Raw genomic sequence first — 16,568 nt, 5'->3', positions numbered from 1 at the left:
GCCTTGAGCTTCCAATTCCAAGCTACTGTACATAGCACCTCCATCTGGATCTTCTTAAAATACCCTTTTGAACTCATCAACCTTTAGCCAAGAAACTTTCAATTCTTCCTTAATAACTCTAAGCGTCTAAGGCCTTTATTTTCTAATCTAACTCCCCACTACCCCTTCTCAATGAATTCTTGGCTTGAATATTTTAATCACAGTTTCTTCCCCCCAGTACAATTACACTTACGCTGCCTCTGAGGCCTAGAGTACTTTCCCCACTTTTACCATCTCATAAAAGTCTTATTTTTCCTTCAACACCCAACTTCCTCTCTGAAGTCTTCTTTCATGATAATTAGGGAGTTGTTTTTAATCTCTGAAATTTCTGTCTATGCCACTCATTTGGAAATTAGTACATGCAATCTTGAATTGTTTGTTTGTTTGCTCGTTAATTTACTTCCTTGGTTGTTTTACAGAATGTTCTATCTCCCTAAATACAGATCATATTAGTCTCAGAGCCCCCATTTGTACCTAATTTGGTAAAGTCCTTAAAGCAGGCCTTTGATAGTGGTGGCTGATTTGCAATGTTGATGTGTATGATTCCTTCTCTAGAGTGGCCATTCTTTTTGTGTCATGTCAGGTAATAAAGGGCAGAAAGACTTCCAGTCTCTCCGAATGTTCATTCTGACCACCAGTCACGTTGAAGGAGGGGTGTCTGGCAAGTCAGGGAAAAGCTTGAGGCTTGTACTAACATATTTAGCCAGGATACTTCCGGACACTCATGCTCCCACCTCCCAGAGAGCCCAGGAAATTCAGCACACATAAGCCATCTTTCTTAACGGCCGGGTAGCTGGGAATAGCAGCTGTGGTTGCTGAGCAGTTGCCCAGGGCAGCTTGGCCACCCTGGAGAACCGAGAAAGTGGGAGGGACATAAAGAGTTTTCCTAGCCCCGTAAGCAATCCCTTGAACGTTAAGGGAAAACTAGGCTTGTTATGTTCACTCTTAATTTCTTCAATTAGAAATGTTACAACGAATTTGTCTGATGTTAATGAAAAGCATACTTATACACATATTCATAAAGTGAACATGTATCAAAGACAGTTTAAAGGGTGTTCTTTGACATCATAATTTGGGTTTGTAACATAAAGAAAACAAATAGTGTTTAATCAACTGGGTAAGCTTTAGGGACTTTTAAAGTATATTCGCTGATAATAATGTATGACCTTTTCCAAGACAAAAATGGATTTTTAATGAGCATAAACATTTTAATTCTTACTTTAGTTCTAAGCCAATCTGGTTCTACAAGGGGCATAAAAAGACGTCAAACTTTTGGCATGTAATAAGATATAGGCATATATCTTTATATATTTTATATGTATCCTAGAGCAGAGATATACCTAAATTTGGAGTTTACTGGGTTCACAGATCCCTTATATCTGCAGAATGGTTTCAGAAGGTCTCTCAACACCCTGAAACTGTGTACAAAATTTGCAAATGTCTTTACGGAGAAAGGATTTACAGTTTTCTTCAGATTCTTTGAATGGCTTAGCCATTTTCAGGTTATATGTTTCACCCAACTTGATCCAAAGTTCACTTCACAATTATACATGCAGATGTTAACCTAACCTCCTTGCTTCCTTCTCTATGGTTATTAGGTTGAATTATATGAAACTGATGTTTATGTTAGTAAAAAAAAGTCAAATTATTGGCAAATTCATTAAATAGATATTACATTTCTGGTTTTTAGGCACATGCTGCTTAAAGAGAATATTTTTTATGCCCAAAATGATACACAGTTATTACACAAAGTCTTAAAGTTGGCAAGATGAATTTATAGTCCCCACAGGTGGGGATCCCAGCAACATAAATGGCATCAGAAAGGATGTGATTATCATATGATAGGGCCAATTGAAACACAAAGGATAAACGGAGCCATGCTTCTTTAAATCATGTTTAGAGATAAATCAATAACTGGAAAGTAAAACTATCAATAAATGCCAGGAATTATTATTACACGAATAATAATGATTCTCTCATCTTTGAAGCAAAAAGAAATAACTTTTCTCAATGTTATTCAATTACCTAAACCAGGTGTTTTAGGGCCAGATTGTTAGGGCCTGGTACATAGTACGTATTTGTTTGAATGCTGAATGTATTAAGATTCTTTGACTGAAGGCTATATATTCCTACACAATCTTTTTCTTAGAACTACATGTAAATACCAGACGTGAGAAAAAAATCCACAGATGGGTCAAAGACGGATTTTTTTAATACTTACCTCAGCAGAGCTGTGATACTGAATGAAGGTGGCAGAAATGGCATGGCTGAAGGGGTCTCCTGCCTTGGTTACCATGTCCTGCCTCACAAGAAGAGCCAGATCCACTAACTAGAAGATCAGAGCAATGAAACTAAAGTCACACAAATGGAAATAATCATCAGTGTCACTGAAATGGTAAAGCTAAAAGCAATATATCCCAAACGTTATTGATAATACTGTCTGCCTAAAAATCTGTATTGTGGACATGAACATATGCTTTCATTGGCTGGCAAATGGACCTACCCATGAACATAAATGATATATTCTGACCTCCTAGTGGAGTGGTTCTCAAAGTTTGTAATCACTAGGGAAACATTTTATTTAATTTTTTTAATTAATTAATTTATTTATTTTTGGCTTAGTCAGGTCTTAGTTGCAGCCCGTGGGATCTTTCACTGCGGCGGGGGCTTCTCTCTAGTTGTGGTGCCAGGGCTCTCTAGTTGTGGTGTGTGGGCTCCAGAGTACATGGGCTCTGTAGTTGTGGCACAGGTGCTTAGTTGCCCCGTGGCATGTGGGATCTTAGTTCCCCAACCAGGGATCGAACCTGTGTCCCCTGCACTGGAAGGCAGATTCTTAACCACTGGACCACCAGGGAAAACCTGGGAAACATTTTAAAATACATATTTCTGGGTTCCAAGCTCCAAGATTCTAATTCAGTAGGTCTGCTCTGGGGTGTAGCTGAGAAATTTACATTTTAAACAAGAACCAAGGAGATGCTGATGCTTGTAGTCTAAGAACCATGCTCTGAGAAACTAGAGGGCAGTGATTCCAGACTCAGATTTTGGTAAGCACTCAGTAGACTGTACATTTCTAGAAAGCTGCTTTTCAAAGCTCAAAAATAATCTCTAAACAAGAGAGATGTGTACTTAGAATTCAGTGTTGAGGAAAAGTATGCAAGTATTCCATTTCTGGTTTGGCTAAAGTTGCAAGAAACAGTCACTTTTAGCCTAACACCCACCGGGGCTGAGGATGCAAAGAAACATAACTGAACTAAATTTTAGAAAATGATGAGATTATCATAGGAGAGAACTCATGGCTGTTCTCATTCCTGGTAGAGCAACAGGTGGAAGAAGAATTGATGATGGACAGGGATAGGGAGAAAGGAGCTATATATGGCCTGATACGACAGATTAGAATTCTTACCTGTGCCACAGTTTCGTACGCTAAATATGCTAAAATTTCCATAGCGACAACATTGGGCTTTATCTCCAAACTGCTGCAGTCCAACCAGTCTCGAAATTTGGAGGCTTTTTTGGCTAGCCATTAAAAAAAAAAGTATAGAAAATTTAGCTTTGGAAGTGTTTTAATACTGCATATTATTATCACAGAATGAAAAACATTTCTATTGAAAATTGCATATGAAAAACAATGCATATAATATGCAACGTTTTTGAACTTATATTCTAGCCCCCCCAAAATCCCTTATACATTTGCGTCTTTAGTATCTCTGCTACATAACACTGTATACTAAATCACTTAATGTTTAGCACTTCTTACAATGTGTCAGAATAAGTTATCATTGGCCATAGCTTATGTTATAACAGTAGTCAGAGAATTACTTGCTTGATGTAACTTTAATTTATTCTTGTGGAAAGAAAATCCTGCAAGAAAGAACCTGTGATAAAAAAGGAACATATAGAAATTGTATTTTTAATACCTTTCAAAATGTGTCTATTACTTGAATAGGCTCAAAGTTGTGAATTTAGACTTAAATAGAATAAACTGATATCTGGCCTGATCTAAATCCCTGGTTACATTTTCCTGATTGCAAAGATGTCCAAATTCTTCAGCCTGACTCTCACAACCACCCAGACTGATTCCAACCTGCCTTTATATTATTCCCTATTAAAATGTCACTGGCCTTGAGTATAATCCTCTGTGTTCACCCCTGCATGGGATTCTCTATCACTCTGTTTCATTCATATGAATCCTGCCCATACAAGCCAAAGGTATACATCCTCAACTCTAGTCATTTATTGAACACTTATATCATCAGAGATCCTTTTGAGTCTGCTTATAATTTCTCAAGCCAAATTACAAGTTTTTTGTGGACCAACACCATGCGTCACGTCTCTCTGCATACCTAACAGTACCAAGCACATATGGAACCTTCTGGTGAATATCTCTAAACCACCACAGTGCTAAGCAGAATCTAACTTGACATAGGTCCTTCATTAGATATTACTAATTTAACTAGTGACCCAGAGGGAAAAGATTGATGGTGAAGATTTTATCATATCTATAACATAATCATCTTTTTAAAAATCCAATGATTATTCTTTTGATTAATCTGGTCCCACAGGTCTATAAAACACTTAACAGTAACTCCAAGCATGATGTTTTGATCCTTATAGATAAAGTCTTCATGGATTCCACACACAGAAGAGTTTTCTGTGAAATAAATCACAGGAGACATTAAGTCCTGCTATCGAAGCACATATCCAAAGCTGTCAGCTGTGGCAGAATTATGATAATCCCGCTTAAAGCTATCTCCCTAAAGTAACCAATCTTCCCAATGCTCTCTGACATGCAACATTCCATCTAACTAGTAAGCTGCAATAGCTCACAAACACTTGGTTAACATCTGTGGGATACTTCTGAAGTTCAAGTCAACAGGCAGCAATTTGGCAAGATCAGTAAAACTTCTGATCACTTCTCCCTTTGCAGACAGCAACATGGAAACAGGTATTTTGTGACTGTGCTCTAAACACTTTATTTTAAAAGTAAGGGAAAGAAGAGTTCTTGGTATTCTGTCAGATCTGCCTACCTAAGCAACAGAATCGTCAGCTTTCTCACTAGATCTTACGTACTGAGAATGCAGAGGTGAGGACCATGAGTCCACCATGGTATCCCAGCACCCAGAATAGTGCCTGACATTAGCACACTCACCATAAATATTTCTAGAAGGAAGAAATGAATGAATAAATGAAAGATATTCCTTTAATAAAAGGGTAGGGTCCAAACTTTTCCATACATCAAAAAAGATGCATAAGACCACTTGGGTTACTACTATGCCAGCAATCTTCCAGGTGAGGGTTCTCTGAGCTAATTCCCTCCCTGTCACGTGGAGGACTGTTTCAAAGATGGACCTTTCCAGGGTGACGCTGGTTCCAAAAAAAAGAGGCACAGATACTCTTAGTTATGATAGTTTGTTTTCACCAGAAGTAAGGGGGCATGAAACTGAATGAGTTCCTTTTCCTTCACCCCTCTTCTCAATATATCAGGAGAAAGGGTAATCCTGGAAATTGATCAACAGTCTAAATAGAATCCTGACCAAAGGTCAAAAATTCCTGGGATTATCCTCTTTCTGACACAACCTGAGTTTTCAGCCTGTGCTGGAAATAAAACTACTTTACTTAATAATTTCATATGGAAATTTAAGGTTGTCAATTCTCATACACTTTATCTTTCTCATCAGTGATCAATGGAAAAATTCAGGTTCCTCTCAATATTCCATCCTCTCACCCCTGCACACTATTTAATTATTTCTACCACATCCCTTCTCGCCAGCCTTTCCATTCCTGATCCTTCCCGCAAAGCCCTCTGTAATGCTCATTCCACTTCGAAGAAAACCTTCTGCAACTTCTATCTCTTCACAATCACTGTTCTTTGAATAAATTGAAAATAACCTTCCTCAGAGGGCATGGTTTTCCCTGGAAACTTCTATAGTAGGGGTTCCTTCTTTCTTTTCTTTTATACATATTTATTGATTGGCTACTGATTGCCAGCCTGTTCATTTCCCCATATACCTGAGGGTATATCTTCATTCTCTTTCTTTCTCCCACAGGGAAAACATAAAACAAGTAGACATCAGATTTCTAACCAACGACAGAGGCTAAAAGACAATGGAATCATGTTTTAACCAATAACTATTAGTCTACAATTTCCTACTTAACTAAACTATCATTTAAGTATGAGGGCAAAATAAAGCCATTTTTAAGACAAAAATGAGTGCTTTAAGCACTTACGGAGGCTTGGGAAAAACAAAATTAGGCTGAGAAGGGAAGTTTAGATACAGGCATACCTCAGAGATACTGTGGGTTTGGTTCCAGACCACCACAATAAATCAAATATTGCAATAAAGTGAGTTACACATATTTTTTGGTTTTCCAGTGCATATAAAAGCTATATATACACTATACTGTAGTCTACTAAGTGTAAAATAACATTATGTCTAAAAAAATAGCTTAATTAAAAATAATCCTGTTTGAAAAATGGCACCAATAGACTTGCTTGATGCAGGGCTGCCACAAACCTTCAATTCCTAAAAAAACACACTATCTGTGAAGCACAATAAAGCAAAGAGCAATAAAACGAGGTATGTCTGTAGTTACCAACTTAAAAAATTTTAAGTCAGGGTGTACTTTAGAAAAATTAAGGATAGCAACTACAGCAACAGAATATATAATATACAAACTGGTTGATGAAAAATGGAATGAAGAAAACCCAATCAATCCAAAGAAAAGGAGGAAAACCAAATAAAAAATCACAGTAAATTGAAAACAAAATAAGACAGCATATATAAACCCAAATGTATAAGTAATTAAATATATATAAATTAAACTCATCAATTAAAATACAAAGAGACTCTCAGATTAACTAAAAAGAAAATTTAGGTATTTGTTTACAAAATCCGCACATAAAACAACAGGTTGAAAGGACTGGAAACAGGTTTATCAAATTATAACTAAATTAAAGCTTTGTGAATTAATATCAGATTTTAAAAGACTTTAAGGGAAATGACTATCTGACTTACGTAAATGTAAAAACAAAACACTGGTGAACATGATCAGTGTCCTGGTTTTACAACTTACCCTCAGCCTATAAAGTTATAGACATGTTATTTTAAAGTGCACCAGTAGTCTCAACTAGTGAGTGCTATGATCAGATATTTAAAAAGACACAAATGGCTGGATCACAATTCCTGTATCTTGGTAATCTATCAGGTAAGGAATGCAGAGTCTGGTTCTGGAATTGTTGACCCCCTTGGACTGAGCATTCCCAACGACAGTATTGTGGCATATAATAAAACAGATTCTTCCACGAAGGTTTCATGATGAAGCACTTATGGGTACCATATAAAGAAATATTCTTAAACGCACAAATTCCTCTTCTTTAAAGAAAAAAAAAACTAAGCATAAGATACTCTTTATACTACAATTATTTTATACAGAAATGGAATGTATTAATTTTTAATCTACTAAGTTATGAATTAAAAAATTGTTATAAAAATCAGATTTTTAAACAAAAGATGTATTAGGACGCGTCAATGACTACGTTTTAGTGTGAAATAGCACTTCTGTTCCTTTAAATAAATTAAATTTAAAATATGATTTAAAAAAATAGTTCAATAGCACCAAATGTTACTTTATAAAATGGAGATTTATGCTTATAAAAGACTTGAATGCCATTTTTAAACCTAAAATTTACAATACAAAAACCTCTCATTTGCTGAAATTGCCATGATCTGAAGTGTCATTTACTTAATGCTTCACAGATGTATGATGCCAAATTGTTAGTCAGGCTGCAAAGTATATTTAGTTAGGAAAAAAAATCTTCCCAAACATGTTTTCCTATATTTTACTGACATTTACATGAGGCAGTACTTGAAATGTGTCATTTATTTGCACTTTATGATCTATAAATGAAGCTCTCATTTTCTTTTTCCAAATCAAATACATTGTTATTGTGACCACATAATAGCTTTTCGTTTAAAGACACCATTGTGTCCATGATCCCCCAGATTAGGGTCATGTGCTAGTTTGTCATATTTTTAACTGGACTTTTCATCACACTTACGCTTTGACCATCACCCCGAGAGTCTTAGTCATCACTGAACTGTTGCTGTAAGGATGTTTTGTACACAATCTAGCCCACTATTTATCAAGAGCCTTTATTCTTAGTAAGCTGTGTGCAGGGGTGGGACAGCACTCATTTTGCCATAGGTACAAGAGCGTGGACTAATGAATTTGCTAACGTGGAATGCACGCCACAGCAGGAGCTTACAGACAAAGATGGAAGAGACTGTTTATGTTGATATGTTCTATTGTGGTAATATGAGAATGTACACATGAAGGGAAAGTTTGGTATTTATTACTATTAGGGGCTTTTAAATGTCATGACTGTACTACTACAGTCCATTATGGGTCAAGTACAATCAGCAATGCTAGTGTAAAAATGACTAAGAAACCAAAAAAGAAATTTAAATGGGAATATTACAAAAATTGGAATTTTTCTGACTAAAAGTAACGTGAATAATTAACATGGCTCTCTGTGTATTACCAGCACCCTTAAAAACCTCTTAACACTATTAACTGCAGAACAGCAGAGTGGGGTAAAACCTTTTATAGGCTCCCCTACAATGCAGAGGCTGTTTCCATAATAGTTATAACTATGCATATACGTATTAAACTCGCCAATTTCTAAGGAACACAGATGTTGCTGTACTTTAGTGTATCTGTAACACATAATCTCAAAAGTATAATGAAGCAAAGTTAAATGCTTACTTACAGAAACTTAACTGTCGACTTTCACAGAATTCTGCATATTGAGCTGAATCCATAATTCGAGTTTGTCTTTCTGCTCTCTAATAGATAAAAATAAAAAGACACACAATTTTTAAAGCAAGTAGACTTTTATGTTTTCACAGCTAAAACCCAGAACTGAAGTTCCATTTCCTTTTCTTACTCTAGGTGAAGAGTTTAGTACCACCATAAATACCATGATACATAAAATTGTGATAACAGTAGTTTTGAAGCTTGTTTCTCTTGGAAATAAAGTTTTAAAACCATTTTCCAGTCCTCTGTTATTTTTATTACAGTGGAAGAAAAAACTAAAGGACCTCACCTCTTAAGACTGTGCACTTCTAAATTTTCTTTAACTGTACCACACTCTTGAAGAAAAAGAAAACTGTGAGGTGTAACAAATCAAACAGAAAATTTGTTATGAACTCTTATTGCCTATCTGCCTTAAAGCTGGGATTTTTCAATATTAAAATAGGAGTCAACGAACGGAATCCATATATTTCCCCTCAGTTAGAACACAGAGCCAGAGCGAACAAATCCATACTTTAAATTGCAAAGAAAATAAAGAAAAAGGTAAACACAACAAATCCTTTAATCTGAGTCCAGGTATGATTCACAGTTTGGTATAGTTTCATTCGTGGGTTTTTGGATTCAGTATAGCAGATGTTTGCTGCTTCATTGTCCCACAAGAGGTAGGATAATTATAATTCACCCATAGTTTGGTGGGAAAGAATATGACCGCTTCCGCTTCCTTGGCAAGGGAAGCATTTTGAAATGAGACAGGCTGGTACTTCTTGGAATGAGTTTCTGGCCAGCAAAGGAAAAAAAATTCCCTGAGATTTAAATTTTTTTCCTGCTTTGGAAGGACTTTCAGCAAGTTTTCTTTATCACAGTTGGTGGAACACATAAGTACCACTTCTAACGTCTACGGATCTTTTTGTATTTTTTTAAAACTGAAATTATTCTTTTTCATCTTGTTTGATTTGGGTGAGTAGACAATTTAATTCCAATGATCTATCAGTTGAATGAATAATGGCACACTAGCTGCAGTTCCATAGAGAAAAGATAGATGGGGGGTGGGAATTAAGGCAAAACTTACTAACTACTGTGGTTCATTCTAAGACCACTGATTATTTTTTCCCTTCCTTCTCTCCCCTCCACCTTTTCCCTCCTAACCTCCTCCACACATATTCACAAACACATATATGTGTTGACACAAACCCAGACTTCTCTTGTTTATTTATTCTCTAGGTTCAAGTATCCTTTTCGAACACGTACAAGTAAATATTACTCCCACACACGTGCAGGTATAGGTATGTGCTGTATGTGTACCTGCATCCTGTTGTGTGTGTATCTGAAACATCATGTTTCCTTAAGGGTATATTACTGGATAAATTTTTATGTACTCAGAAGTATTTTTTGATATATGAATGCATGATTTAGTTTTGTCCTTTTTAATGTATCTGATACTTGACTCAATAAATGTTTGCTAATGGAAAACAGGAAGTAAGGAAGGGATAATTTATGTGTTTTGAACATGACAAATCAGTTACTAGTGTGTTTATTAAAACAAAAAACCTCTGAGACTGATATCTTTAATGTATGTACATATTACGTATGCATGTCTGTATGTGCATCTGACTGTCTGTGTCTGACTATAGCAGGAATCTCTCAGGTTTGAATTTCTAGCTCCTAAAAAATATCTGACACATAGTAAATGAGCAAGGAAACATTTGTGGAATAAACGAATGCTACCATCTTGGTCTATGATGCAGGCAAATGGCTATAGTGCAGCCAAATCCTTCATTATCCATGCGTTCCTCCAGGTCTTCTCTGCTACTCTCCAGCTAGGCAGCCTCATGCACCAAACACATGCTAGACAGAAAGGAACCAGAAGACTACGGAAAAAGAAGGTTCCTAAGGAGATTCTTAATACTAACTTTCCTCCAAAAAACGGACATTCAAGATTTGGCTTCTGTATACATTCTTAGATAGCTTAGATGGTTGATGTATTTTATTTTATTTATTTATTTTTTCATATTTAAAGATTTATTTTTTAGAGTAGTTTTAGGTTCACAGTAAAATTAAGAAGGAGGTACAGACAGCTCCCAAATACCCCATGCTCCCCCACGCGCACAGCCCCCCCATTATCAACACCCCCCGCAGAGTGGTGCGCTTGTTACAACTGATGAACCTACACTGCCACATCATTATCACCCCAAATCCACAGGTTACATTGTGGTTCACCCTTGGTGTTGTACACTCTATGAGTTTGGACAAATATATGACATGTATCCATCGTTATGGTAAGTTGATGTATTTTAAGTCCTCTAGCCTCTACGCGGTAACCTTTGATCTCGGGAGCCCCGTGAAGCTACTAGGGTATGCGTAGAAATTATTCACCAAGCGCCTAGCATACAGCAAACACACAATGTGAAGCAGTTGACTCAACAGCAAAGATTTATAGGCAGCACAAAATCACGGCTAGAGAGCAGCATAACGTTCATCTTGTTCAATCTCTCTCTTTTAAAGATAAGGAAATGAAGGTTCGGAGGGAAATGATCTGTGAAAGGTGACCAAGTTAGAAGTGAAGCCTGGACTCTCAATTCCTTGAGGAAGCCTGTTTTCAATATAAAGCGCTGTCTCGAACATACAGTAATTGTTCACTCCAATATTTTTCTTTGGGATCCTCTAAACGCTACATTATCTTACTAAGAGGTATTATGGAGCCGCTGTAATTAACATGCCCAAACTGTTCACGAGAAAATGAAATTAGTGAGGCCCTGGATCAGCAAAGAAGGCAGATCTGGGGATAGCCTGGTACAGAGTGTACAAACTGTAATGTACCTGACAGTACACTGGGGTGCTGCAAACACGTCACAGGTGGGATGCTGTTTCCCCTCAACCTTCTGGGTGCCTCACAAGGCTGAGGCAGCAGAAACCCCAGGCTGGTAAATGTTATCAGTTTCTATGCGTGCCATGACATAAAAGAGGTTGGGAAGCACTCCTACTAATGTCCTCAGAATATACACTGCATGTCACCGGCCATGCATGCTATTCACAGCACGGTCAAGTGCGCTCAACAGGCAATCAGAGACACTAACTGGGACTTGATGATGAGGAGGATGGTTCAGATCCGCTCCTCATGCTAATTTTTGTTTACTCCTCTCTCTTCCCCAGGACTTGTTTCAAATAACCAAAAAAATGGGACAAATTTGGTCTCATAAAAGCATCCAAATCATTCAGCATCTGATTACATTCTCTCCTGATCTTACACTATCACCTTAAATACCGGGAAAGTCAGAAAATACCTAATCTTCATGGACTATGTATTCTTCAAAGATAGTAACTATATTTTGCTTCTATAATGTCAGTGCTGGCTGAGATTTCTTAGCTTGGATTTACCTGGGCCTCGGTAAACATCTGCTGGCCGGCTGATGACTGGGGTAGATGGATGGGTAGACTGAGGCAGAAGAAATGCATATAAATCCTTGATGGCTGATCTCAAAACAGGAACTGTAATATTTGTAATCAAACTGTACAAATTCCAGAGAGGGGAGACAGTTTTTTAAGCCAAAGACCCATAAAAAACAAGACACTGGCCAACAATGAACTGAGGCTGGCTCTTATTTTCTGTGTTGTCCTAAATCCACCTCCCTTCTGCCTCTCTTCAGATCACCCTCTGTAATTCACACTAAAGTACACAGTGGCCATCCTTTTCTATTCCTGGAACTTTAAGAAATCTCTGGAAAAAGATTCAAGCGGGAAAAAAATCATAAGCCTAATAAAATAGCATGACCAGAATAACAATGTCTACTCTTTACATAGAGCAGCACAATAACCTTTAAGATAAACAGTTTTTTTCCATAGCTCCATTTTAGAAGTTGAGCTTGAGCACACTCAGATGTAGAGAAGTAAAAAAAAGAAAAAAAATTTAAAGTATATAGTTAATAAAGAGGCAAAGTGAGAAGTAAAACTTGGGTTGCTCTTGAATGACCTATTCTGAGGTGTATCACTAAATAATCATATCAGGTTAATCACAGCTTTTATTCTTCCTGAACATCCTCACATGAGGATGATCTCAGACTGCCACATAAATGTCAGGTCATCTCTGGATTACTCATGCTTTTGCATCTGCAAGTCCAGTTCGTCTTCTGCTTAATCTGGTGCTTCTACCCACTCGTGGCTTTCTTTAGGTATCAGCAGTGCTTCTGAACGCTCCTAAGAATATGCTAATAACTCAGAGGCGTCTCTGAAATTGAACCTTACTGATACTACAACATAGCAAAGTATTACCATGTAGTGGCATACATGGATGAAAGAATTATTCCTAACATTTTCCAAATACCCAACAATATTTCAAAATTTAATTGAAATAACTTCCAAAAAAAGGTAATAGAGAATAGTTATGCTATAGTCATTCATCTCATTATCAAGGTTACAGGTCTTTCTGGTTATTGAAAAACAGAAGGCACAATTCTGTGTCAGATAAACTTACTTTCTTGGTCTTACCTAAATGAAACCAGGGGAGCAAATATCCCTACAAATGCAGTATGTAGTATAATTTGTTTGTTCAATACCTGAACACAACAGTCTGTCAGTATATAACTGTTAATTTAAATTTTTAGTGATAAGTTTTTATGTCAGTGGATGTGAAATTGCCGTGTCTTTGAAAAATACTTTCAAGGACAGCAGTGACAATCACCATTTGCCCTGCCTATATCAGTTTGAGGTATGAGGCTGGATTACTTCTGCAGCATGCAGTTTCATTTAAATTCTCTGCATGCTTTCACTGCAGCATACGTAGAGGTTATAGAAACTATGTGCTGGCGTATCTCTTGGCAGCTTCTCAAGACACATGACTTTCTTCAGCAACACAGAATCATAGAACATAACTTTGAAACCAAGATGGAAGTTTTCATCTGCTTTCACTTCCACCTTGAATTTTAAAAAAAATCTTATTTTGATTACACCTAGAAGCCTTACAATTGAAATGCAAAGTCTTTTCTGCATGGAAAAGGCCAAATGTCAATGGTAATCTACCAAATACCTCACGTGAGGCAGGAAATGGTTGCTGAACTTGAAAACTTCATACAGAGTGGCTGCAGCAGCATCCAGCAACGTGACAACATGTGAACTGTGGAATGTTTATGTATGTTCATGTATGCTGTGGTCCACAGCAGAAGGATACTCACAGATGAGTAAACGCGACAGAATGCTGAAGCACCCTGGAACCCTCATACACCTCCGACTCACTGTAGATAAGGAAGCTGAGGTCCAAAAAGTTTTAGGGTTTATCTGGATCATCGCAGAGGCAACCCGGTACGCAGGTGAGTGTCGGCTCGGCTTGCTGGGTCAGTTTGTAATTTACTAGATTCCCCTACCCAAGAGCTAGGTGAGTCTCCCTCAAAACATGTGGTAGCTTCCCCTGCTTTTAATGCCCACTGCAGTGCTCACCATTTTGGGCCTGGAGTACTGCAACAGGTTTCTGCTGGTTCCTTCCAAATATCTGAACTCTCCCAACCCATCTGGGTACAATTACTTTAAGTAAAAACAAAGAGAAAAGACCTTGGCACAAAGGTTACTCTTTGTCACATCTGCCATATTTTGCTGTCCCCTGCCCCTCCCTCATGATTGTGCTGGACACCCCCACTTCCATCCCCATGGTAATTTAACTCGTTCCCTTTCAGCATAAGTACCACCTCCTCTAGCAACTTTTCCCTCAAGACTCCAGGTCACATTGATTCCTCTCTTCCGAATCATACATGTTCTTCTAGATAATATCATACCCCTGCACTTTTCTGTGTGTCCTACTTCTGTCTCCCCTCAGAGATTATAGCTGCGAGAATGCATTATTAACTGAAAAAAGCAAGTTGAGAATCAGAATGTAGGTACCTTGATCCCATTTACGTTTAAACACACAAGCGTGCACATGAGACATACATACACGTATGCAAACATCTGGAAGTATATACATTATGCTTTTAATAGGATTAATCTCGGGGGTAACATTATAGGGAACTTTTACTTTTTCAGGTACACATTGCAGTAATTAAAATTTTTTTTCTTAACTGAATTACAATCAGGAAAGAAAAGATTTTTGAAAGTAAAGAAATCTTGTTTGACTTACAGAAGGTCATTAAATAAATGTCCATATGCAGTAAAATAATCAAAGTGGTTACTCAAGAGGCAGAAAATCACAGAGAGATAGCAGAGTCTTGGATATATGTTCTCAGTGAGATATAGTGAAAGAGGGAGAGAAAGGAGAATGTTACTGCAATGTTAAGGGAGCCAACTCGGAATTCTGACTGATGTAATCTTGAAATCAAAAGTTCATTTAGGTTTGATCCAGAATTTTCTAACTGAATAAAAATACAATATATTTCCTAGCCTAAAAATAAAGGTTTCCGTTGGTGTTGATTTGCTCCCCCAGAGGGATTTTTAGAATCCCCCAGTTTTATGTGTCCAAGGTATTAAGGATGTATTGTAATAGCTATATGAAGTTTCCCAAGGAAATAGCTGTAGACTCTAGGAGAACATTCAAGGGATTTGAAAGGAATTTTGTGCTAAAAATAAGTGAGTAATTCTCAGCAAGTACAAAGCATCAGTGATTGAGAAATACACAAAAGGATATTTGTGACATTAGTTCATAATAGAGTTGTTTCAAAATATTGGATTTTTTTGGGTCTATACTACTCTTTGGGTCTAAATATATTAATGTTAACACAGGAGTTTTTTTCTTTTCTATATATTTTAAACTATGAAGAATGAGCATGATTGGTTATATAAGGAAAATACAGTTGTTATTAAAAATCAAAATACTACACTTCAAATTGGGGTAATGCCTGCTTCAAATTTTTTAATCTGAATTTATTAAGCTAGTAGTGGGGAGAATTGTTCCCAATAAAATATTTCCTGTCTTGGGATAAAATGTGTGCTAAGAAAAGTATCACTTTTTTCCAATAACTTAGTACCAAACAACCTAATCCCATGTTTAGTTGTAAACCCTCACATAGTATTAGTACTAATTTTTACTGATGTTTTTCTGAAATTGTAAACATGCTCTGTAATAACTAAGTTGGCAAATACTATAAAAAGTTATGTGTTTCTGCCCAAACTAGTTCTTTAAAGTGATAGAAGACTGACTTCTTTTTTATGTTCCTGACTGAGGATGCTATAACCCTTTTTTGTGGTTTCTATTTGGCTGTATATCCAAAAAGTGAACATATCAGGTTAATGTATGTAGGCTCTTTAGGTATTCTGAATAATAGTCCTAAAAATTCTCATAGGTTTATGTAATATCCAGATGAGTCGACATAACTTTGGAGTCTAGCAAATGTACAAGGATACAGTTAAATATTTTGGTCATTTAGGGTAAAACTTTACAACTGGAAAATATGTATATAAAGCAACTATTGCACAAAATTTAATTCATACTTTCTCTTTAACCTTGAGTGAGAGCTGCAGACCTTTCCACTTTGATTTAGTCAAAATCAAATTCTCAAGCAGTCCAACACACATACTGAACGCAGGCTGGCTTCACTTATATAGTGGGAAAGTCTGGCACCTTTAGAATAAAATCCTGTGAAGCAGGGAGCCTGTCGGTGCAGCATGGCCCTCACCATCCTCTTCAAGGATCCATGGAACTCTGCACAGAACAAGGGAGGGTCCCCCTTGGAACTTCCCTTTGTTGCTACTATGTGATACATCTGAGTGTTTTCACCAAGGATTTTTTTTTTATATGT

At 37.0% G+C, this 16,568-nt stretch overlaps 1 protein-coding gene across 2 annotated transcripts in view; it reads right to left on the bottom strand.

Moving 5' to 3' along the window:
• Window positions 1-16,568, bottom strand: part of SUPT3H (SPT3 homolog, SAGA and STAGA complex component) — a 420,389-nt gene that overhangs the window by 91,599 nt on the left and 312,222 nt on the right. For both annotated transcript variants that reach the window (XM_060021727.1, XM_060021728.1), the window contains exons 7-9: window positions 8,810-8,885; window positions 3,443-3,555; window positions 2,261-2,368 (exon numbers count right to left, since the gene is read on the bottom strand). In XM_060021727.1, coding sequence (XP_059877710.1) covers window positions 2,261-2,368; window positions 3,443-3,555; window positions 8,810-8,885 — 297 coding nt within the window. The remainder of the gene's footprint in view (window positions 1-2,260; window positions 2,369-3,442; window positions 3,556-8,809; window positions 8,886-16,568) is intronic.

Source organism: Delphinus delphis, chromosome 10 (assembly GCF_949987515.2).
Source record: "Delphinus delphis chromosome 10, mDelDel1.2, whole genome shotgun sequence".
NCBI lineage: Eukaryota > Metazoa > Chordata > Mammalia > Artiodactyla > Delphinidae > Delphinus > Delphinus delphis.
This window is presented reverse-complemented; position numbering and strand designations above follow the sequence as displayed.